We start from the raw sequence: 26,140 nt of genomic DNA, 5'->3' as shown, positions 1-26,140 counted from the left end.
ATCCTGACCTCATGATAAAGGAAAATATAACAGAAGACACGCAGTGAGCATACACTACAAAGGATAAGAGAGAGACTGATGGAGGGAGAGAGACAGGGTGAGAGAGCCAATTGGAGCTGTAAAGAAGAGACCTGCTTTGTCACTTTTTTCATGGCGTTAACGGTGTGTGGTGGAACTGAGTGGAGATAGGGAGGGGGAAATGAGTGTGAGAGGAGTTTGTGTGTGTGTGTGTGTGTGTGTGTGTGTGTGTGTGTTTGGGATGAGTTTCAGTTTCAGTTTCTCAAGGATGCGTCACTGCGTTCGGACAAATCCATACACACTACACCACATCTGCTAGGCAGACACCTGACAGCAGCATAACCCAACATGCTTGTCAGGCCTTGAGTGCCGTGCGTGCATATATATTTGTGCACCTATGAGAATGGATTTCTTTCACAGAATTTTGCCAGAGGACAACACTTTTATTGCCACGTGTTCTTTATCAGTGCGTTAAGTGCATGCTGCACACGGAACCTCGGTCTGTTGTCTCATCCGAATGAACAGATGCTCAGCTTGATGTTCCTGTCAAACTTGGGAGAAAGGACGAGACCAGGATTCAAACCCAGACCCCCACGGACACTGTATTGGCAGATAAGCGTCTTAACCATTCTGCCACTGGGATGAGGAAGTGATAAAATGTATTTTACATATTAAGTCCCATGAGGGTTGTTCCTTCCCCTAACCCCGCCCACCATTTCCTCTCAAAAACACCGAAACATTGGGGGGCATTATTTGGACTTGTTGCCTCCTGTTCGTGCATCTCTTTGGATCCCCTAGCAAACGCACGGATCAATTATTCGTTCGCTGATACTTTTCTTTTTCGAAAGTATGAGTCATTCGGATGAGACGATAAACCGATGTCCCGTGTGCAGCATGTATTTAGCGAACATAAAAGAACCCACTGCATAAAAAGGGTTGTCCTTGGCAAAATTATATAGAACAACATCCATTTTGATAGTAAAAGAAATACACTTACAAACAAAGGAAAATAAATATGGCTGAAGCTGCACTCTAACAACGCTCTCCACTCGGAGAAAGCAGCACAGAGGAAAATGTGATAACAAAAAGTAACACAACAACAACAACAACCATTTCTCCATCCGCTTTCCTTCCTGTTTCTGCTATTTCCCTTTCGTGGTGGGCATCTTTTGGAGGGGCTCACGGGATTAATTACATTCTGGATCGCGTGTTCGCGCGATGTGTGTTAATTAGTGCACTTGATTTTAGCACTGGCGTTTGTTGTCTCATGAGAATCCTCGAAAAAAATGTGCAGTGAAAGAGACGCAAATAACATAATGACATGGGCGTTGTGGTTCGTTACCAAGACAAACAGCCTAGAGGAAGTTCCCCACGGTTTAGAGAGAGAGGGAGAGAGAGACAGAGAGAGAGACAGAGAGAGAGAGAGCGACTCTATCTTCTTGGTCCTAAGTCCCGAGAGAGAGCGACTCTATCTTCTTGGTCCTAAGTCCGATAAACGAAAATTTGTCTGCAAAGGTTGCTGGCACTGTTATCCAAACCACAGATCACAGAATCACGACGGCTTCGCAAGTCCTGCGACGCAACGTGCTGTATGTTCACTGCTGTGTACAGCCTTTTTCCCTGCCAGCTTGGAGAGGATACAGACAGACAGATAGACAGACAGACAGACATAAAGAGCTCTTTGAACGGTGATTGGAAGGAGGAATGCTCACATGCTCAGTTTCGGCTTCATCACTACGAAGTTGTTTCAGCTTCAGTTACAAGCAGGTGTGAAAGCGTTCGGTCTAATCCACATACACTACACGACATCTTGAAGAAAAAGAAAAAAGCAAAAAAAAAAAAGCAGATATTCTGATCAGCGCATAAACCCAACGCCCTTGTCAAGTCTTAAGAGCCTAGTCATCGTCGTCATCAGGACATGGCTTTGTTGCGGCGTTTTGCGTGTATTGAACTGATCGCATCATGCGCCATTGTCATCAGCGAACATCAGCCACGTGACTCAACCAGCAACGCGAGCTGGATCTCTAGTGGCGTGAGGAATGATGATGATGATGATGATATGATCATTTTGATACTTATATAGCACCTATTCTCGGTCGCTCTGAGCGCTGTCATTTGCACAACACGCTGCCTACCTGGGTAGAGCCGACTGACGGCTGTCCTTGGGCGCTCATCATTCGTTTCCGTGTCATTCAATCAGATTTCAGGCATGCACACATACTCACTCAGACATGTAACATTTTACGTGTATGACTGTTTTGTTTCATTTACCCCGCCATGTAGGCAGCTATACTCCGTTTTCGGGGTGTGCATGCTAGGTATGTTCTTGTCTCCATAACCCACCGACAACACTGACATGGATTACAGAATCTTTAAAGTGCGTATTTGATCTTCTGCGTGCATATACACACAAAAGGGGTTCAGGCACAAGCAGGTTTGCAAATATGTTGACCTGGGAGATCGGAAAAATCTCCACGCTTTACCCACCAGGCGCAGTTTCCGAGATTTGAACACAGGACTCTCAGATTGAAAGTCCAACGCTTTAACCACTCGGCTATTGCGTCCGGCGAGATGGGGGGTGATGGCGGCCGGCTTCACAGCGCCCTGTCACTGATCCGTCGTCATGGACTGATGGGAAGCTGGACTGCGACAGGGAGGGGGGGGGGGGAGCAGGCGCGTAGTTTTGATGTGAGAGGATCTGGATGACGGCGTCGGACTGATGCTACTCTGAACGAGGGCTTTGACGTGCATCACTGAAAGTTTGTGAACATGCATCTCAGTGAAAGAGCGCAGAAAGATTGGGGAGGGATGGGATAAAAAGGGGAGGGTTGGGAGCTGGATGAATAGATAGCCGTTAATGAGGAAATATATAAATGAAATATATGAATGGATTTGTCAGTCAATAAGTCAGTACTCTTAATTGTTTAGTAAACAAATAAATCAGTCAAGCAGTCAATTAATCTGATTGTTTGTTATGTAAATATTCCTCTGTCTTTAATCTCTTCCCCTCCTCTCCCTCTCCCCCCTCTCTCTCTCTCCATCACCCCTCTCCGTCTCTGTCTCTCCCCATCTCCCTTTTTCCACCTGTTTCTCCGCTTTTCTCTGGTATGCGGTGTGGGAAGAAATCCTCTCTGTTGGAAGCTGGCTCTCTCTGTCTCTCTTTCGCCCTCTCTGGTTTGCGGTGTGGGAAGAAATCCTCTGTTGGAAGCTGGCTCTCTGTCTCTCTCGCCCTCTCTGGTCTGCGGTGTGGGACCTCTCTGATATCAGCTCTCTCTCTTTCTCTCTCTCTCTCTCTCTCTCTCTCTCTCTCTCTCTCTCTCTATCTCTCTCTCTCTTCCTGTTTGTACTGAATTATGTGTTGTTATTTTTCGTTCTGGAGGACTTGATTATGTTTTGTATGGGGTTTTTTCTTTCGTTCACCAGGACTTGACGGTGCAGTTCATCTTCTTTGACGGCGAGGAAGCGTTCGTGAGGTGGAGTGAACATGACTCCCTGTACGGGTCTCGCCACCTGGCTGACCGCTGGGCCAACACCCCGGACCCACACCTTCCACGACGCAGTTACCTGGACACCATTGTGAGTCAGTCCACGTGGGCAGTTGGCTTGTGGGTGGGTGGGTGGGTGGACACCATTGTGAGTCAGTCCACGTGGGCAGTTGGTTTGTGGGTGGGTGGGTGGACACCATTGTGAGTCAGTCCACGTGGGCAGTTGGCTTGTGGGTGGGTGGGTGGGTGGGTGGACACCATTGTGAGTCAGTCCACGTGGGCAGTTGGCTTGTGGGTGGGTGGGTGGGTGGGTGGACACCATTGTGAGTCAGTCCACGTGGGCAGTTGGTTTGTGGGTGGGTGGGTGGGGTTGGAGGGTGAGGGTTGTTGATGGGCGTGAATGTATGTGCGGTGGGAGGTGTGAGGGCGAGAAGGAGGGGTAGGCGGGTTTCTTCTTCTTCTTCTTCTCCTCCCCCTTCTTTCTCCTCCTCTTCCTTCTCCTCCTCCTTCTCCTCCTCCTCCGTCTTTTTCTTCTTCTCTTCTTCCTTCTCCTCCTCCTCCTTCTTCTTCTTCTCCTCCTCCTCTTCTTTCTTCCCCTCCTCCTCCTCCTACTTCTTCTTCTTCCTCTTCTTCTATTCCGTACTCACTGACAATATGGACATCGCTGATAACCTGGCAACCCCCCCTCAAGTTAGAAAAGAATATCCCCCCCCCTCCGCACCCCGCCAATAAAAAAAAAATTGAAAATTACGGAGTGTAACATTGTGTGTGCCTGCGTGTGGATAGGAGGGGTGTGGGGAAGAGTAGAGTATGTGTGGGGGTACGTGTGTGTGCCATGTATGTATGAAGAGAGATGTGTGTGGGTGGAGGGGATGCATGTGTTATGTACCTGTGAGGGTGGAGATGGGGCAGAGTATGTATATGGAAAGGGACGTTGGTGGGGAGGAAGGGGGGGGGGCGTGGAGTTGGATGAGAGGTATTTGTGTGAATGGAAAGAGATAGAAGTGGAGAGACATGTGTTTGACTTGGAGAGGGATGTGCGTAGGTGTGTGTGGTGGGGGTGATATTTATGTGTGTGTGTGTGTGTGTGTATGAGGAGGGCTGTGTGTGATATTCCTATCCAAGTCTTAATGGCTCCATTAATCTTCATTCGAATGGAATGGAAACGGTATCATGGCACCCAGTCATGAGAGATTTTGCTGATGTCTGGTGAAATCGGCTTTCTTTAACAGGGACTGGTGAAGGGAAGCGAGGTGGGCGAGGGATCATGTTACCAGAACAAAAAAAAAATCATAAATCAATGAAACACAGAAACTCGTGCTGAACAGCTCTTCAAGCTGAGAGATGTTTTGTCACAAAAAAACTAAACACTGACATTGTTGGATGAAGACTGGTTTGTTTTTTTGTTTTTTGTTTGTTTGTGTGTGTGTGTGTGTGTGTGTGTGTGTGTGTGTGTGTGTGTGTGTGTGTGTGTGTGTGAGTGTGTGTGTGTGTGTGTGTGTGTGTGTGTGTGTGTGTGTGTGTGTCAGTGTGTGTGTGTGTGTGTGTGTGTGTGTGTGTGTGTGTGTGTGTGTGTGTGTGTGTGTGTGTGTGTTTCTTATGTATCCTTTCCAGAGTGGTATGATAACATTCAAGCTAGAACGGCCACAATGTGTGATGTTTTGTATCTTGTTTTTGTGTGTGTGTGTGTGTGTGTGTTGTGTGTGTGTGTGTGTGTGTGTGTGTGTGTGTGTGTGTGTGTGTGTGTGTTACCGTCCCTGTTCTTACCTTCTCCACCTTCTAGCACTCATAGTGTGTGTGTGTGTGTGTGTGTTGTGTGTGTGTGTGTGTGTATGTGTGTGTGTGTGTGTGTGAGTGTGTGTGTGTGTTGTGTGTGTGTCAGTGTGTGTGTGTGTTGTGTGTGTGTGTGTGTGTGTGAGTGTGTGTGTGTGTGTGTGTGTAGCTGGGTAATGGCAAGAAGTGAACACACAAATCACAGCACACCCACAGTAAGCAGATGACATGATGCTGTGAGAGTATTCAACACACCAGAAATAATACTAAAGAAAAACAAACAAAAAATGACAAGAAGAAAACAGAAACAGAAACAACACGTACGCACCTGCACGCACACATACATATATGCCTACACATGTGTTGTGTATTTCTCTTTTGTGTATGGTATTGTACTGTGTTAAATTTTTGTCACAACATTTCTCTGTTTGAAAACAGCGTCGCCACAGTGCAGCGCTACTCATGTTTTCTTCCCTTTTCTGTCTGCGAGTGTTTGTTTTCTTATCATGGTTTGGCTTCGCGAACGAAGATTTAGCAGGGAAGTTGTCAACGTCGAGTTTCATCAACAGCTGACTCCGGAGAATAGGTGGGAGTGGCTGGCCAGACAGACAGACGGTGAGGAAGAACTGTGAAGAAGAAGCAGTCTGCAGAAGAAGAGGTCTTTCAAAGACGTTGCAGATGGGAAGGCCACTAAACACGCTTCGCAAGCCTGCGTCAAACGCGCCACAAGGCAAGCCCTCAACTGATACCCGCTGGGGAAAAGGAAAAGAGATCGTCCAAGAAATACATGTCGCCGCGACCTGGATGCAGACATGAAGAGGACAGGCCACACTTTGGGACAGCTGGAGCGAATGCAGAGCGCTTTCTGGCAGCCAGTATCCCTGGCGGAGCAACAGGTGGAAATGAGATGAGATGGGGATCGTCCCGACTCGCCTATCACTAAACCGGTGATGCCGAATCATGCGGAGGATCCTACGTGGGGCAGCGCTGGTGGACGTGCTCAAGTAGTGGAAGGTGGTGACGGTGGGTGACACACACACTCTGGTCGGTACAGGGAGGTGGTCAGTATAATGGAGGATAGGTTAAAAAATAAAATAAAAAACAGTGCCGTGTCCTTTTACAGCCATGTGGGCAGTGATTTCATGTCCCGTAACATCTAGGACTCTGCAAAGGAAGACTTGGCTCAATCCTCTCCTTCCGCCGTTTTAACCTTTTCCAACCGAACTGAGGCAGCCAGTCACACGTGGGATGAGAGAGGAAAATGGGAGTAAAGTGCCCTTCCCTAGGACACGATGCCATGCTGAAACTGGGAGTAAAGTGCCCTTCCCTAGGACACGATGCCATGCTGAAACTGGGAGTAAAGTGCCCTTCCCTAGGACACGATGCCATGCTGAAACTGGGAGTAAAGTGCCCTTCCCTAGGACACGATGCCATGCTGAAACTGGGAGTAAAGTGCCCTTCCCTAGGACACGATGCCGTGCTGAAACTGGGAGTAAAGTGCCCTTCCCTAGGACACGATGCCATACTGAAACTGGGAGTAAAGTGCCCTTCCCTAGGACACGATGCCATGCTGAAACTGGACCTTGAATCCTCATCACTACATGCATATATATACATCAGTCTGACATTGCTATTGTTGGTTTGGTTGTTTTTTTCAGGACACCTTTGTACTGCTGGACCTGATCGGTACCTCGGACACACACTTCAACATGCGCTTCCCTGAGACAGCTCTTTCCTATAATAAACTTCAGAGCATTGGTGAGACGATTCGCTTTTCTTTTCTTTTTTTATTGGAGGAGGGGGGGGATCGGAGCAGGGAGCGAGTGTAAAACATTTGAATCGTGCTTTTTTTCTTTAAACATACGTGGCAGATAAGGTGAATGAACAAGATAAAACAAAAAGAGGGAAAAGCAATTGGTTTCAACATGATTTTATTCTCAAAAGCAAGTGAAGACATTGCAAACACATAGAGCAGCAACAAGGCGAAGCTTATGGTTTGCTCGGAAAACAGCACATGCATACAGTGAACACATAACACAACGGCAGTATTATAAACAACACCAAATATGAATTAAATCTCGTAAGAACTCTGGAAAAGCAATTGAATGTAAATATGGGGTTGATCAGTTGACACTGCTTCATTACACTCAGAACAAACGGGGGATGTAATGACAACTGATATGAAACTGAAGGAATCTCCGTTCCTTTATGTTCATCACAACAAACGATGTCAGTCGTGGTTCAGCGAATGTACTCAGTGGCTGGGTTGTAACTTTATGTTTGATGTAAACGTTTTCCTTATGTTTGTGAATACGTATCCTATCTATATGTTATTATTGAATTGAGTATTTTAATAGTTGCTCCATGACCTGCATGCAGCTGAGGCAAAAAAAAGGGGGAGATTTGATAGTAGTGTATGCAGTGTATTTTATTATCTTACTATTATTATGTGTTCGTTCCAATTTATTTTGTCCCACTGTCTTATTCATTTATTTCTTTGTTTTTTTTTTGTTTCCGTCTTTGAATCTGATTTTTCTACAATATACATCACAGGGCATAGTATGTATTCAATAAGTTTAGTGTTAAGCATGTTCGTATTATGAACTGGTGTTTTCATTGAAACGTGAAAGCACGATCAAACTTTGTTATGTCTTATGGATTTAATGCCTATGCTTTTTACCCTTAAATACATGTCACTTTTTTTTATCAGCAAACGTGTCGACAATTTCTTTTAACAGAGAAAATAACGTGTTGTTGGTTTGGGGGATTTTTTTTTTTGTTTGTTTTTTTGTTTGTTTGTTGTTGTGTTGTTGTTTTTTTGTTTGTTTGTTGTTGTTTTGTTGTTGTTGTTGTTGTTTATTTTGTTTGTTTTTTGTTGTTGGTTTTTTGTTGTTGTTTTTGTTTGTTTGTTTTGTTTGTTTGTTTTTTGCTGCCCCATCAACTGCACTGTTTCATTGCCTTTACTCCCACGCCGCTCATTCCGAGTCTCCCTACACGGCCACACCCGGGTTCGTTTGTCGCAGTCCCAGCGTCGGCCGTCCGCAGGGAACCGTCGATGTTAGGCCGCCAGAAGGCCACACACCTGTGGAGACCCTGCACTGCTGCTGAGTCACTTCGGTGGTGGTGTTCAGTATTCCCTGTTCTGATTCAACGTATTTAGGACACCACCTACTAAATGCCCTACTGACGACAATAATGGCTTAGTCGCGGATCCAGAATGAATGACCGTCTCCCCCAGAGTGGCCCGGAGACCGCCAACACGTCCCTCCAACGACAGTCCCCCATGAATATGCCGACACCGAAGACCTTAACAGGACCCACGCGAAGCGCGGAAATGGAGAGGTGTCGAAACTGAGGTCACCATGAGAACAGGGCATGAAAGGTCACATAATTTGAGACTCTTTTTTTTATACTGATGATGAAGAGGGAGGAGGGTGGATGACAATGCTGCTATGGAGGTCTATTTAGTTTTGGGACTCTCGTGGATTAATAAAGTATTCCTGTATCTTATATCTTATGACTATGCTGCTATGGAGGTCTATTTAGTTTTGGGATTCTCGTGGATTAATAAAGTATTCCTGTATCTTATATCTTATGACAATGCTGCTATGGAGGTCCATTTAGTTTTGGGACTCTCGTGGATTAATAAAGTATTCCTGTATCTTATATCTTATGACAATGCTGCTATGGAGGTCCATTTAGTTTTGGGACTCTCGTGGATTAATAAAGTATTCCTGTATCTTATATCTTGCCTCCAAGAGTACTCATTGTCTGCACGCTACAAAACTGTGTGGTGCTTTGCTGCAGAGTCGTGTCTGGAGAGCGCGGGGCTGATGACTGAGACGGGCAGTTCTCTCCCTTTGTTCACTTCCGTGCGGGACTATACCCTTATTGACGACGACCACACGCCCTTCCATGACAGAGGTTGGTTCGTGGGAATGTGTCTGTCTATCTGACACTCTGTGTGTGTGTGTGTGTGTGTGTGTGTGTCTATCTGTCTCTCTCTCCCCCGCTCTCTCTCTTTCTCTCTCTCTCTTTATGTGTAATGTCTGCATGTGTAGGTAGCCTCTGTGTATGTGAGTGTCTGTGTATGTCACTGGACCAGTTCTACCTCCAATCAATCCACACTTTTTTCTTCTTCTGTTTGTTTGTTTGTTGTTTTGTCAACAAACCTGGGCTAGGCTCTCAAAGCCTGACCAGCGCACTGGCTTTATACGTAGGTTAGGCTTTTCTTTTTTTAATTCTTCATTTAAAGCCGATGTGGTGTAGCGCTTGTGGATCAGTCCGAACGTTTTGACACCTCCTTTAAACTCAATGAAACTCCGCACTCAAGGTCAAGGACGTCTCGTCAGTGCTGGAGGATGGTTCACCGTGCAAGCACCGATTCCCTCAGACAGACAGACAGACAGACAGGCAGGCAGGTAGTGTTTGCATCCAGGCATACAGACTCACCACTAAGTTGCAGGGCAGGTCACTGACGTGCTGAGAACGGAGGACCACCGACGGTCCCAAAGAGAACCCCCTCCCCCCCTGCCCCTTCTCAAAGCCGGCAACTGCAGCAAACGTTCCAGGGGCGGAGGGGATAGGGGGGATGGGGGGCTGATGGTATGGGGCGTGGGGACAAGCGATACTACAAGAGCGCTCCCCCCAAAAGAATGAACTACTACTACTATTCCTACCACTACTGCTAACGATAGTAATGATAATCATAATAATGATTGATTAGCGTCTTAACCATTGCGCCACCTTCCGACGAATAACCATGACGACGACGAAATGAAGGATATTGTGTAGTTCTTGCGCGTTTATGTGTGTGTGTGTGTGTGTGTAGGTGTGTGTGTGTGAAGGGGGGAGGTGGGGGGATGATAGTGGGTATATTCTTATGGAGTGATGGCCTAGAGGTAACGCGTCCGCCTAGGAAGCGAGAGAATCTGAGCGCGCTGGTTCGAATCACGGCACAGCCCCCGAAATTTTCTCCCCCTCCACTAGACCTTGAGTGGTGGTCTGGACGCTAGTCATTCGGATGAGACGATAAACCGAGGTCCTTTGGCAGCATGCACTTAGCGCACGTAAAAGAACCCACGGCAACAAAAGGGTTGTTCCTGGCAAAATTCTGTAGAAAAATCCACTTCGATAGGAAAAACAAATAAATCTGCACACAGGAAAATTATTTTAAAAAATGGGTGGCGCTACAGTATGGCGACGCGCTCTCCCTGGGGAGAGCAGCCCGAATTTCACACAGAGAAATCTGTTGTGATAAAAAGAAATACAAATACAAATATATTTGCTCATAAAATGTGCTGACTCTCGCATGCCTGTTGCGAGTGACTCTGTGCTGGTTTTGCATGCTGTTCTGTGTGCCTACAATGGTTCAGCAGCAACAAATGCCCCCCCTCTTTACCTTTTTTTTTTTTTTTTTTTTTTTTTTTTTTGCTGCCCCATCATCTGCGCCGTTTCAGTGGCACTACTCCCACGCCGCTCATTTAGATTCCCCCATACACGGCCACACCCAGGTTCGTCCGTCGCAGTTCCAGCGTCGGCAGTCCTCAGGGAACCATCGATGTTAGGTCGCCTGGAGGCCACACACCAGAGGAGACCCTGCACTGCTGCTGAGTCACTTGGGTGGTGTTCAGTGGTGCCTGTTCTAGGACACCACCTACTAAGCCCCCTACTAACGACAATAATGGCTTAGTCGCGGAGCCAGACTGAGTGAGCGTCTCTCCCAGAGTGGAGACCGCCACCACGTCCCTCAGACAACAGCCCCCCATGAATCTGCCGACACTGACGACATTGACAGGACTCACCCCAAGCACGGAAGTGGAGGGGTATCGAAACTGAGGTCACCATGAGAGCAGGGCATGAAAGGCCACAGACTTCCCTCTTTACCTTTCTTCCTTTTTTTTTCAGGTGTACCCATTCTTCACCTCATCACCAGCCCCTTCCCATCTGTATGGCACACCCCCCTTGACGATATGCAAGCCCTGGACTTCCATCGTATCGACAACCTGGCCCGTGTCCTCAGGGTCTTCTTCGTCGACCTCCCACTTTGAGTCTTCGCTGCTGGACATCCACTGACGGACAACTCTCTTGCTTCCAGGCGACTGCGGATTTACTTCCCTTGCCTCGACACGGAGAGAAGACTGCGACATCATTGTGCGGAATTGCAGGCAAAGACACTGAGCTCAGTAGGCAAAGGATCAAGACTTTGGATCAGGGAAGGTTTGGATTAGAGGGACTGACTTATGATCCTGGCAGGATTTCGTGAGCAAAGAAAGATGTTGAAAGAAGACTGAAAGGTGTGTTGTTGTTGCACATTGTCTGCGCGAGGAAAGATAAGAGTAAAAAAAAAATTGTATGATGGGCGAAATTGCCTACGGGTGATTACAGTCGAAATCTGTCAGTTCTATTGGTTCTGTTTCAAGAGTTTGGCTTGGGTTTTTGCTTCGGTTCCAGAACGCTGTCGGTAATTCTTTTTTCTTTTCTTTTTTTCTTGCATATATGTTCTCATTATTGCGTTTGTGTGATTCTTGATGTATGTCTGAGCAAACAAAAACAAAAAATTCCCCTGTGACGGATTAATAAAAAAAATATATTGTATGGATTACGACTCTGCTATTACAAAGTTTGAGGTTTGTGTTTGGTTCAAAGTTGGAGTTTTTGTCATTTTTATTCTTTATCTTTTTCAGGTTTTTTGGGGGTTTTTTCGTGTGTTTTTTTGTTTGTTTGTTTTTTTGTTGTTTTTTTGTTTGTTTTTTGGTTGTTGGTTTTGTTTTTGTTTGTTTGTTTGTTGTTGTTTTGGGGGTTTTTTGTTTTGTTTTTTTGTGTTTTGTTTGGGGGGGGGGATATACAACTCTTGTTATGAACATTTTACCAGCATGCATGGATGTATATCTGTTCTTGTGTTCAGCTGTAGTGCGTGATTCAGGTGTGTAAGTCTATATGTAAGTTTTTGTTAATAACACACAAATCAGTCATATTTGTCAGAAGCCGGTTTCAGTTTAAAATCTCAGTCAAAGAAAGGCTTCCTCTCGGGTCCAGATATACGCACTTAAAAATTTTGGATTATTGTAATCATTCTTCTGGTGCTGGAACTCATCTCTGTGTGTGTGTGTGTGTGTGTGTGTGTGTGATGGCCTCATTGTGTGTTTTGTGTGTTAAGTATGTGTGTACGTGTACAAGAGTGTTGGCAGATATCTGTATACAAGACGTGTGCGTATATTTTTCTCTTCCTCTGTGTGTGTGGGGTTGTTTTTTTCTGCGTCAGCAAACAATACAGGCTTGTCAAAGGGGGGGGTGTGTGCCAGTGTGTGTGTGTGTGTGTGTGTGTGTGTTTGCTCATGAACCTGCAGCATGCATGAATCGCATCAGTTGAGTTGTAATCGGCAAGAAACGCGCTCAGCAAGATTTATTCATCATCACCATACTGTTTGATTTGAAATTTCAACAGGAGACCGATCTTTTGGCGTGGAACCTGTCATCCAGCAATTCTATTCGTGATTCGACACAAGGAAAGTAACTCCACTGCAGGAAGAGATCAGCCATTGAAATGATGTCTGTCTGTTTCCCTGTCTCTCTCGGATTGAAACCCAGTCCAAAGCTAACCTGTCTAAAAGATCAAAAAGTAAAGGGGAAAATACGGTGATGGGGCTTTGTTGTTGTTGTCGTTTTCTCAATACAGAGAATGCAGCAGCTCTTTTAACGATGTCTTCTGACGTCAAATTCACAATGTCTTTATCCCGAAAGGAAACAAAAAATAGAAATAAAAAGAGAAAGCACACAAACAAACAAAAAGAGAGTCTGTTGTCTGCTGTCTGACTGTGTGTCGTCTTTATTCCAGAGCAAAGAGGGAGATAATTAGACACAGACATTTTATTTTCTGCTGATGTCCACTTGCTTTTATCCTCCACGTTCCTCCCCACGTTTCACCCGGCCCACCTACACAAAAATACCGATACGCACGCACGCATACGGCACCAGCACCAGCACCAGCATGTCGGCGCGCGTGCACACACACACACACGCACACAAATACACACACATACACCACTGACTCGCACGCACAAAGAAAATAACTGACGCAAACACACACGCATTGATGCACACACACACACACACACAAGCACGCATGCACACTGTGTGACAAAGTGCATGCGCGCACAAGTGCACACACAAATACACATTAAACGGTGTGTTATTTGTTAATATATATGTCTCCCTCCTACGAAAAAACAATCACACACACACACACACACACACACACAAATGCCCGGACCAGGATTCGATCATTCAAAAACGAAGTTTTTCAGTATCATCTTTGAGGTAGTTTGGTCAGTTTATTGCAAATTTCTGATTATTTACTTAAGATCAACTCCAACCTGGCATGTCACGTTCTCCCCACTGCATGAGTAATTCTAATAATTATCTCTTTTTTGCTTGAAAATAAATCGTTAGGTCGAATGAGAAAAACAACTCTGACGGCATTGGAGACATAGGATCGACCTGTCAAAATCTGCCATTTTAGTGGGGTTTTATTTTTATTTCTCTGAACTTACTACATCCTCTCTCTCTCTCTCTCTCTCTCTCGTTCGTTTTCTGGCAGGCCCGACAGTTATCTCCCCTACGAAGAACCGGGCGCTTCCAAGGAAAGGAATATTATCCCCCTTTGATAGTTCTGGTAGCGAACAGAGGATCAGAGATAGGAAGTCCACAGAGACTCACTTGTCTGGCAGCGACGTAACTTTACTTCCTCCGAACTTTCCACAGCTCTGCTGATAGCCTACAATGAGAACTGGCTGTCTGCTTTCGTGGTGAACAGGCTTAGATAAAAGGTTTTGACCAACTGAACATCGATGATTATTTTGTGTATTCTGTGAGTGACTTCATCCGTTTGCCTGTTTGTCTGTTTCAGTGTCTGTCTGTCTGTCTGTCTCTCAGTACCGTATCAGTAACGTTGGTTGTTGTTGTTTTCTCATTCAGCAAAGAAGCAAATTCCTACTGATATTTTCAAAGCATTAAAAAGATTTTTTTCCTTACTAAAGCAAACACTTGTGTCGTCTTTATTCCAGAGCAAAGAGGGAGATAATTAGACACGGACACGGGGAGGGGGATCTAGTTGAAATGAATCTTACAACTGGATATGTGAGTGTGATGTTTGTTTCGAGATTATATCCACCAAAAATATATTGCAGATTCGAATATACTTTCATGATTACAGTACAATTTTGTCTTTTACAGTACAAGAGACCGTTGGTCAAAGTCAGTAAGTCATTCAGTGTCCCCTTCCTCTCTTTCCCTCTCTCTCTCTCTCTCTCTCTCTCTCTCTCTCTCTCTCTCTCTCGTTCGTTATCTCTCCATCACGCTCTGCCATCTGCAACACTAGCCAGATTGAAACCTTAGCCAGCAAGATAACTAAACTCTGCAGAACAAACACGTCCCTCCACTTCACACACTAATGCCGCCGCCTCCCCCTTCCCCTTCCCACCCGAACACACACACTCTCCATGCACTGCCGCGCCCAGCCTCCACTGAGATATTTGTTTACATCACCATATATGTCTCTGACAGCTTTCCGTCTACTGCGGCGAAACAAGCTGTGAAGCGTGATAGATAGATTACATCCCAACTGTCACGGAGACGGACATATCTGCCACCCACCCCACCCCCAACACCACCATCATCCATTGCCAGCACGTTCCGTATGTGCCAGACTACACCAGTTGCTGATGATAAATGAATATAACTGCGACCCAGATAGGGTATGAGTTCAGTCAGATAGCCGCTGTGTTTTAGTGTTTATGGTTTTGTTTTTTGTTTGTTTGTTTGTTTTTTCTAATACCCACATCTCTTTCTGCTTTGCTTGCATGAGTCATTCGGTCTGTCTGCACAGGGGGCTGTGGTTTGTGGCACTATAGTTGTTGTTATTGTTGTTGTTGTTGTTGTCAGTTTTCACGTGCCTTATCAGACTGACGTCAAAGTGGTATGTACGTAGGAGATGGAAATGGCAAGAGCAATGACCACGCATGCTTTGTTCTCTGTGTGAATCAGAATCAGAATCAGAATCAATTTTAATGTCAATTAAACCCCAACAAGGTTTATAAGACACGCATGCAAAGTTACATGAAACCACGCACAAAAAAAAGAAAGAAAAAAAGCAAAACAAAAATAGATAAATGCTGAACAAGACATTGAATCACTCTTGCACGCTGTGGCGTTTTTGACAGCAGTTATTGACAAATTTCCCAAACAGTCCCACAAGTTTGTCTTCCAGTATTAGCTGACTGGGTTTAATAATATTTGGAATGTAATTTTGAATTTTTTGTATGAATTCTATTCTAATTTCTTTGTATAATTCGCAGCCATCTAAGAAATGAAATTCATCCTCTATTGTTTGACATTGTAAACATAGTCTCCTTTCTTTTGGAATGTTGAAATATCGGCCTTTTTCTATTGCTAAATCATGACAGGATATTCTGAATTTGCACAATGATTGTTTTTGATTATAATTAAGATATCCTTCAAGCAAATAACTAGCTCGGTTCTGTATTCACGAGTAACTTTATTATAGAATAGTAGTTTAGATTTATTTTCAGATTTGTTTGTCTCTGTGTGTGTGTATGTGTGTGTGTGTGTGTGTGTGTGTGTGTGTGTGTGTGTGTACCAGACACACGTGGCTGCACACTGCACATACAGCATCATCATCATCATCATCATCATCATTATTAATATTATTATCACTACTGTTGTTGCTGTTGTCTATGTTTTATTCATCATCATTATTAGTATTATTATCATGCAGGCGTCCGCAGACGAGTGTCACAATATTTGTTGTTTTGGGTTTGAAGTCCGGCAACAAGAAACAAAAGGCTCAAGATATGGATAGGATGCCCGGTAGGGGGGTGGGGGCAGGGGTGGTGGGGGGGGGGGGGGCAAAATGAGTAGCCATCCTTGAGATGTATGCATCTGACGGTTTAGTGCACACACACACACACACACACACACACACACACACACACACACACACACACACACACACACACACACACAAATATATATATATATATATATATAGCTGGTCTGTGTTGCTTCTAATAATAATAATAATATCAATAATAATGATTACAATGATATGTAATGATAATAATAACAACAATAATAATGATAACAATAACAATAATAAGGGTAATAATAAGAAGAAGAACAACAACAATCATCATCATCATCAAGTTATCATCATCATCAACATCATCACCATCATTCAGGTTGACACTTTCACCTCCAAGACATGCACTGAAGGAGCTTGTGACGTTTACAATAAAAAGTTATATATGCATTGATTGATTGATATGGATACTTATATAGCGCCTATCCTCGGTCGGAGACCAAGCTCTAAGCGCTTTACAAACACGGGGTCATTTACACAACAGGCTACCTACCTGGGTAGAGCCGACTGACGGCTGCCATTGGGCGCTCATCATTCGTTTCCTGTGTCAATCAATCAGATTTCAGGCACGCGCACATAGACACTCAGACAAACATGTAACATTTAATATTTTACGTGTATGATTGTTTTGTTTATTTACCCCTCCATGTAGGCAGCCATACTCCGTTTTCGGGGGTGTGCATGCTGGGTATGTTCTTGTTTCCATAACCCACCGAACGCTGACATGGATACAGGATCTTTAACGTGGGTATTTGATCTGCGTGCGTGTACACACGAACGGGATTCAGGCACTAGCAGGTCTGCACATATGTTGACAGGGGAGATCGGAAAAATCTCCACATTTTACCCACCAGGCGCCACCGAGATTCGAACCCGGGACCCTCAGATTAAAAGTCCAACGCTTTAACCGGCTATTGCGCCCGTACATCATACATCATGAACTCCAGGTGAACATTTGATTTGATTAAGTTTACAGTTTTCTTGGTTCTCGCTCCTTTGTTTTTCTTTGTTGTTTTTTTTCCCTCTTCGTCTAATTTCACTTGATATGGATAGACGTTAAACTGAAGAACACACACCATACACGACTGAACACGCGTGTGCACAAACACGCAAATAGACACACACACACACACACACACACACACACACACACACACACACACACACACACACACACAGAGAGAGAGAGAGAGAGAGCCGCCAGCACGAAGGTTCAGAAAGCACATTCGTCAACAAGATTGTAGGCAGAAAACGGCGGACGGAAGAGATGTGTTTTCAAGCTGAGATACTTTTTAAACTGAACTGGAGAATCCACGAGACTGATAAGACCGAAAACACGAGGAGTAAACCCACAGGACAAAACACACACACATACAATAGCAAACAGTCAGCACAGAATCATAAACAGACAAGAATGGACACACCCAAATATAGGATACACTGTCAGGTCAGGGGCATAGCCCTTGCTTCTGGTACCATGTAACCCAGTACTACCTGCCGCATGTGAAGTCTCCCTGCCGCATGTGAAGTCTCCCAGGCATCTCCCAGGCTGGTCAGGCATCTGCTTGGCAGATGTGGTGTAGCGTATATGGATTTGTCCGAACGCAGTGACGCCTCCTTGAGCTACTGATACTGATACTGATACTGAAGTCTCCCAACGACGGACCAGGCGGAGGAGGAAGCCTTTCCCAACGGCTGTGAAGGCGGAAGAGGATGACCAAAGGACAGGGGGAGCTCTTATCCTTGGCTGGAAGTCCTCCTAGCAGACGGAACTCCGAAGAAAAAACCTGCACCTGCCGAGGCCGTCCTGCACGTGGCAGTATCTGCACCTGTGGGACTGTGAGCGTTAGTAGGCGAGAGAGTGGGGAAGGGACTGCACAACTCCTCTTCACTAAAACAAAAAAAGTCACCTGTCGGGGACACACTACAGACACAACAAAATAAGGATTGACTTAGTGTAGTTCAGTGATCCCTGATGACGAAAATGTCGGATTTCCCTTAATAAAAATCGTTCCACATTGCTGAATCAAGAGAGGAGAAATAGTGCTTATGTTTCGGAGTGAACTGATTGTACGGTTACTTTCTTTAACCTTCCCTCCCTGCCTTTTCCCTCCAAACCACCCCCTTTCTACCTTTCTTTCTTGCTGTTTTTTTTTTCCATTCTTCAATCGTTCTCTCCTTTTATTCTTTCTTCTTCTGTTTCTATCTCTTGTTTGCCCTTTCTTTCATTCCGTCCTTCTTCCCTTTGTATGATTTTCATCTTCCTTTATTCTCTCTCTCTCTGTCTCTCTCTCCCTCCCCACCTCTCTCTCTCTCTCAACCCACCTCTCTCTCTCCCCACCTGTCTCTCTCTCTCTCCCCACCTGTCTCTCTCTCTCTCTCTCTCTCCCTTCCCACCTCTCTCTCTCTCCCCACCTGTCTCTCTCTCTCTCTCTCCCTTCCCACCTCTCTCTCTCTCCCCACCTGTCTCTCTCTCTCTCTCCCTTCCCCCCTCTCTCTCTCTCCCCACCTGTCTCTCTCTCTCCCCACCTGTCTCTCTCCCTTCCCACCTCTCTCTCTCTCCCCACCTCTCTCTCTCTCCCCACCTCTCTCTCTCTCCCCACCTCTCTCTCTCTCCCCACCTGTCTCTCTCTCTCTCTCTCTCTCTCTCTCTCTCTCTCTCTCTCTCCCTTCCCACCTCTCTCTCTCTCCCCACCTGTCTCTCTCTCTCTCTCTCTCTCTCCCTTCCCACCTCTCTCTCTCTCCCCACCTCTCTCTCTCTCCCCACCTCTCTCTCTCTCTCCCCACCTCTCTCTCTCTCCCCACCTGTCTCTCTCTCTCTCTCTCTCTCTCTCCCTTCCCACCTCTCTCTCTCTCCCCACCTGTCTCTCTCTCTCTCTCTCTCTCTCTCTCTCTCCCTTCCCACCTCTCTCTCTCTCCCCACCTCTCTCTCTCTCTCCCCACCTCTCTCTCTCTCTCTCCCCACCTCTCTCTCTCTCCCCACCTCTCTCTCTCTCTCTCTCTCTCTCTCTCTCTCCCCACCTCTCTCTCTCTCTCTCTCTCCCCACCTCTCTCTCTCTCCCCACCTCTCTCTCTCTCTCTCCCCACCTCTCTCTCTCTCTCTCTCTCTCCCCACCTCTCTCTCTCTCTCTCTCCCCACCTCTCTCTCTCTCTCCCCACCTCTCTCTCTCTCTCTCCCCCCCTCTCTCTCTCTCTCTCTCTCTCTCTCCCCACCTCTCTCTCTCTCTCTCCCCACCTCTCTCTCTCTCTCTCTCTCCCCACCTCTCTCTCTCTCTCTCCCAACCCACCTCTCTCTCTCCCCACCTGTCTCTCTCTCTCTCCCCCACCTGTCTCTCTCTCTCTCTCTCTCTCCACCTGTCTCTCTCTCTCTCCCCACCTGTCTCTCTCTCTCCCCCACCTGTCTCTCTCTCTCTCTCTCTCTCTCTCTCTCTCTCCCAACCCACCTCTCTCTCTCCCCACCTGTCTCTCTCTCTCTCCCCACCTGTCTCTCTCTCTCTCTCTCCCTTCCCACCTCTCTCTCTCTCTCCCAACCCACCTCTCTCTCTCCCCACCTGTCTCTCTCTCTCTCCCCACCTGTCTCTCTCTCTCTCTCTCCCTTCCCACCTCTCTCTCTCTCCCAACCCACCTCTCTCTCTCCCCACCTGTCTCTCTCTCTCTCTCTCCCCACCTCTCTCTCTCTCTCTCTCTCTCCCCACCTCTCTCTCTCTCTCCCCACCTGTCTCTCTCTCTCTCCCCACCTCTCTCTCTCTCTCTCTCTCTCTCTCTCTCACTCCCCACCTCTCTCTCTTTCCCCCACCTCTCTCTCTCCCCACCTCTCTCTCTCTATCCCCACCTGTCTCTCTCTCCCTCCCTCCCCGCCTCTCTCCCTCCATCCCCACCTCTCTCTCTCTCCCTCCCCACCTCTCTCTCTCACTCTCCCCAACTCTCTCTCTCTCTCCCTCCCCACCTCTCTCTCTCTCCCTCCCCACCTCTCTCTCTCATTCTCCCCACCTCTCTCTCTCCCTCCTCCCCACCTCTCTCTCTCTCCCCCACCTCTCCCCCCACCCTTTTTTTTTTTTCACCTTGTCTCTTTTCTTCCTTTCTCTGCGTGTCATTTTCAATACCATTCCTGCACTGCTGTGAAGGCACAATCACGAAGGCTGCTTGCCCTCTCTGTCAGATCTCTTTACTGTTCTCACACGGGACAGTCATCCCACCCTTGGTGTCAAACTGACCGCCGGGGCACATTCTGCACGCACATGGGAACACGTGGTGCCACAGGTGAATTCGTGGCCTGGTGGTAAGGAGCGCCGAGAGAATCAGAGCGCACGAGTTTGAATCCTGCATAAGTCGCCAGTATTTTTCTCCACTCCACTTGACTCTGAATGGTGGTCTGGACGCTAGTCATTCGTATGAGACGATGAATCGAGGTCTCGTGTGTAGCATGTGCACTTAGCGCAGGTAAAAGAATCCACGGCAACAAGAGAGCTGTTCCTGGCAAAAAAAAATATGTATGGAAAATCCGCTTTGATGGTTAAACAAATACACTTGTAAGACTTTTTTTTTAACGGGTGGCACTGCACAGTGGCGACGCGCTCTCCCTGGGGAGGGCAGCTTGGATTTCACACAGAGAAAAAAAATTGTATTGCTTTTAAAACTTTTTGTCAGAGTTTCAGAGTTTGTTTCTTCTTTTTAAATTATCTTCGCTCTTCCTCTGTGGCCGTCATCCTGTTATTGTCATGTTTCCTTGTTTCTCTATGACTCAAAAGAGTTATGGGAATAAACAAACCCTGAAACTCTGAAACTCTGACAAAAAGTTTTTAAAGCAATACAATTTTTTTCTGTTCACACAGAGAAACCTGTTGTGACAAAAAGTTTTCAAAGTAGTACAACGTTTTCCACACAACTTGAGAAAATGTTAAGAACATCAAATGGCTACAGTACAGTACAATGCACTAAACTACACTACATCAAACTACACTACACTACACTACACTACACTACACTACACAGCGCAGTGAAGCACAGCGAAATACACAAGCGTGATGCAGCACAACGCTATAGGAGAGGACAGCAACAGCGCACAACACACTGAGCCAAACTGGTGACACAGCGTCGCACAACACGACTCTCCACAACGACACGCAACGCAACGCGATATCACACGACGCGACGCGACACGACACAACGCGGCAGTGATACAACATAACAGACACACGAAAATACACACAAAATAACTCAACACAACACAACACAACACAACGCAACGACACAACACAACACAACACCACACCACACCACACGAAACGGCTTAAGTCGGGACTTCTTTGTCATTAGTTATTGTACTGAAAAATAAGACAGGGACTGAGAGTCACGTTCGTCTTTACGTGTTACTGTTTGTACTGACGGATGAAGGGAAAAGGAAAGGTCGGGGGGGGGGGGGGGGGGGGGGCGTAGCGGGATGTGTGTGTGTGTGAGTGGGGGGGGGGGTGATGGTGGGAGGCTGGCTTACGACTGAAAGTGCAGAGGTACATGGAACCATAGACACCTGTATTAGTACAGTCTGTGATGGAACGCTGGACTACACAGCCAGCAGGATAGTATAGGGACCATCGACCTGCGTTTCCAACACGTTCATACATCCCAGTGGTAGACGGACACGGATGCCACCAATTCAGTGATGAGGAAGGGAAACTGCTACTGAGAGAAGCAGTGTTGTTACACAAGCCATCAGTGAGGCATGTACTTCTTAGTGGTGTTGGCAACAGGAGGCCCGCAGTACAGTAGACGGACGTGAAAGTAGATTTAGCCGGCCGAGCATGTGGGTTGCTCAGCATCGTTCAGGATGAACTCATTTTCGAGGTTTTTCCTTTTCCCCATTTTCTATCTTCTTTGAAAGCCCCCTACCCTAGGTCAGTGTAAAACATCAGCATGAAACTAAATGAAATTGACAGAACAAAATAAACAAATAAGCAAATGCATTAATTACTAACACAAGAAAGTGACGTGCACGGCGAGCACGATGCAGCACAGCCACAACACGGTCTAACAGAACAGCACACACACACACACACACACACACACACACACACACACACACAGCCAATAACCGCATAATACAATGCAAAACAACGCGACAACACAACACTACATACTTCAGGGACTTCTAAAATTGTCCTGGTTTTCCAGATCAATTAATCCATTCCGACAAACATGAGGGGTGGGTGGCGGGGCAGGGGCAGGGGTAGGGGGCACCAGCTTCCGCCCCTACACTCACAGTATGTAAGAGTTTGTTATTTTTAGAGGGAAGGGAATATGGGGGTATAAAGAAGAGCGGAGTGGGGATGGAGATTGGGGGGTGGGGGGGGGGGAGAGAAGGAGTGGAGCAGCCTTCAGAAATAGAAGAAGGAGAGGAGGGGGAAGGCTTCGTTGGAGGTAAATTAGATTCATGGAGGAAGGTTGCGAAAAATTTCAAATTGAACTGATTGCAGAGTTATTTCCCTTCCCTAACCATCTTTCCTTCATTTCCTCTTTTCTTTTCTTTTCTTTTCTTTTCTTTTCTTTTTCTCTTTTCTTTTCTTTTCTTTTCTTTTCTTCTTTTCTTTTCTTTTCTTTTTCTCTTTTCTTTTCTTTTCTTCTTTTTCTTTTCTTCTTTTATTTTCTTTTCTTCTTTTCTTTTCTTTTCCTCTCTTTTCTTTTCTTCTTTTCTTTTCCTCTCTTTTCTTTTCTTTTCTTCTTTTCTTTTCTTTCTTTATTCATCCACAAGTCTTTTTTCACTCATTGTTTCCTTCCTTTTTTATATATTGTGTTTGTTTTCTTATTTGTTTATCTATCTATCTATCTATCTATCTATCTATCTATTACATTTCCCTCTCTCCCCACTTCTTTCCTCTTTTGTTCCTTTCCTTCCTCACCTTCCTCCTCCTTTCCTTCCCTCTCTCCCCACTTCTTTCCTCTTTTGTTTCTTTCCTTCCTCACCTTCCTCCTCCTTTCCTTCCCTCTCTCCCCACTTCTTTCCTCTTTTGTTTCTTTCCTTCCTTACCTTCCTCCTCCTTTCCTTCCCTCTCTCCCCACTTCTTTCCTCTTTTGTTTCTTTCCTTCCTTACCTTCCTCCTCTTTTCCTTCCCTCTCTCCCCACTTCTTTCCTCTTTTGTTCCTTTTCTTCCTCACCTTCCTCCTCCTTTCCTTCCCTCTCTCCCCACTTCTTTCCTCTTTTGTTTCTTTCCTTCCTCACCTTCCTCCTCCTTTCCTTCCCTCTCTCCCCACTTCTTTCCCTCTTTTGTTTCTTTTCTTCCTTACTTTCTTCCTTCTTTCCTTCCCTCTCTCCCCACTTCTTTCCTCTTTTGTTCCTTTTCTTCCTTAACTTCTTCCTTCTTTCCTTCCCTCTCTCCCCACTTCTTTCCTCTTTTGTTTCTTTCCTTCCTTACCTTCCTCCTCCTTTCCTTCCCTCTCTCCCCACTTCTTTCCTCTTTTGTTCCTTTCCTTCCTCACCTTCCTCCTCCTTTCCTTCCCTCTCTCCCCACTTCTTTCCTCTTTTGTTTCTTTCCTTCCTTACCTTCCTCCTCCTTTCTTTCCCTCTCTCCCCACTTCTTTCCTCTTTTGTTCCTTTTCTTCCTTAACTTCTTCCTTCTTTCCTTCCCTCTCTCCCCACTTCTTTCCTCTTTTGTTTCTTTCCTTCCTTACCTTCCTCCTCCTTTCCTTCCCTCTCTCCCCACTTCTTTCCTCTTTTGTTTCTTTCCTTCCTTACCTTCCTCCTCCTTTCCTTCCCTCTCTCCCCACTTCTTTCCTCTTTTGTTCCTTTTCTTCCTTACTTTCTTCCTCCTTTCCTTCCCTCTCTCCCCACTCCCCCCCCCCCCCCCCCCCCACACACACACGACACCCCCTCCCCACACACTCACACACACACGACACCCCCCCACCCCCCACCCCCCACACATGCGTACGCGGGCAATATTTGCAAACGAAACAAGACCCATCACAAAACACTCGAATGACTGTCTTAATTTGCCTTCAGTTTTTTGTTCAGGAGTCATTCAGTTCACAGACAACAAGAGAGGCAAGGCCTTCAAGACTCACTTGTGATACACTTTTTTTTTTAAAATCTAATCGTTAAAATGTGTTCTGTATTTGTTATTATAAAGCTTCGGGTAAAAAGAAAAAAAAAAAAGGGGGGGGGGGGGAAGTCCTATCGGTAGACTCAAACTCCGCGTGTTCGGGTGAGAAGAAACTGTCTTACCTATTACACTATCGTGGCTCCTTAACTGACGTTCAAAAATATAATATTTAAACATGCTTTTATAAAGGGCGATAAATCGATTGCGGTATTCGCAGTGAGAACGCTGTTTATCGTATTATTCTGGTGTATCTTGGGCATTCAAAAAATCTTTAAATTCTTTTTAAGTCCGCGGTAAAGGAGACGCGGCTATCGCCGCAATCACACTGCAACATTTAGCCGTTTTCTCTGGATCTAGATAGATGTACGTGACAAGTTTAGTTACACCTGCTTGACACGGTCGATTCAATTTCTCTTTTATGTTCATTCTAGTTTTATAGTTTTAAAGTTGATATGAAAATTGCGTATTTTGTTAAACTAATAACATGTAGAACCAAGTACAAGCACTTCTAAACGTGGTATGAAGTGAAAAGGACTTCATTTTGAGAAAAGTCAAGACGAAATTTTTTCGTTTCATCAGTTCAAGGGTATTAACTCTCATGGTTTATTATTTTTAACTGTGAATTCCGACTGATCCTGTGGATATTTTTATGGCAGTTTGGGACATAATCCAGTAAGCGATGAGGCGTTCACAAGTCTTTCTCTGAATAGATATTTAACGGTCTCCTCCAACTTTCCATCACATGTTATCGTGTATTGTCAATTGAGTATAGGATTGAACGGGCAGGTCAGCAACTTGAAACAAAATGGCGTCGTTCGCGTTCGCGAAGAATATGAGCACGCGCTTTGAATATGTATAAATATGTGTACGCAATTGATTTTTGCCCATGACTTTCAGGGTTCAGCCAATAGATCTATAAAGTCCACTTGTCATATTGATTTTAGTATTTTCCGAAAAAGACCACTTGGGCGAATGAACATAGAAAAAGCCCTGTACACTGAGAGTAAAACACACAAGCTTTTTATATATTGAGTATAATTTCAAAATGTAATTTTTAAGATGAGAAAGATCAGTTTAAAGCAAATTAAGCCCCCTAGCATTAATTACAGATTAATTTCCCTTTTTTTTTACTATCTGCACCAAAGACATACAAAATAAATATAACTTCCATGCTTAGCAAAAGAAGTTCCTGTTTGAACAAAAAATGATAAAAACGACTGTTCAGTCTTGTTGTTGTGTCAGAATATCAGATCAAAGTGCCAAGTTTAGAGAATAAAATATATAAATATAACACTAAATTCAGTTTGCATATAATTTGGCTTTTTTTCTTTCTTTTTTTGTGCCCATCCCAGAGAATCAATATTGTTTTAAACAAGATGACTGGAAAGAACTGAATTTTTCCTATTTTTATGCCAAATTTGGTGTCAACTGACAAAGTATTTGCAGAGAAAATGGCAATGTTAAAGTTTACCACGGACACACACACACACACACACACAGACAACCGAACACCGGGTTAAAAACATAGACTCACTTTGTTTACACAAGTGAGTCAAAAATTAGCCGAGGGGGTCACGTCAGCCTTCACACCGCCTCAGTACACTACGACAGTACCCCCAGCCTCTGAATACATTCTCGCGAGAATGCGAGAATGCGAGCTGTTTGTTCAGTTGAGGAAGCGGGGCATATGATTCAGATAGGATGGGGAGTGGGCACTGACATGGAAAGAAGGAATGAAGGGGCAGGGGGTAGGTAGGCTTCAGACGCGATGCCGGACAAATGTATGGACTGGATAGAACTGTTTGGTGGGTCAAGATTGGAATGGATAATTT

The 26,140-nt window shown here is 45.4% G+C and overlaps 1 protein-coding gene across 1 annotated transcript in view; it reads left to right on the top strand.

Annotated features, from left to right (window-relative positions):
• The window catches only part of LOC143296130 (glutaminyl-peptide cyclotransferase-like), a 34,522-nt gene extending 23,057 nt beyond the window's left edge, over positions 1-11,465 (top strand). The window contains exons 4-7 of the mRNA XM_076607912.1: positions 3,442-3,594; positions 6,935-7,034; positions 9,084-9,200; positions 11,184-11,465. Coding sequence (XP_076464027.1) covers positions 3,442-3,594; positions 6,935-7,034; positions 9,084-9,200; positions 11,184-11,326 — 513 coding nt within the window. The 3' untranslated portion in view covers positions 11,327-11,465. The remainder of the gene's footprint in view (positions 1-3,441; positions 3,595-6,934; positions 7,035-9,083; positions 9,201-11,183) is intronic.
• The last annotated feature ends 14,675 nt before the right edge of the window (positions 11,466-26,140 follow it).

Source organism: Babylonia areolata, chromosome 21 (assembly GCF_041734735.1).
Source record: "Babylonia areolata isolate BAREFJ2019XMU chromosome 21, ASM4173473v1, whole genome shotgun sequence".
NCBI lineage: Eukaryota > Metazoa > Mollusca > Gastropoda > Neogastropoda > Buccinidae > Babylonia > Babylonia areolata.
Note: the sequence above shows the minus strand (reverse complement) of the source record. Positions and strands in the feature narration are given on the sequence as shown.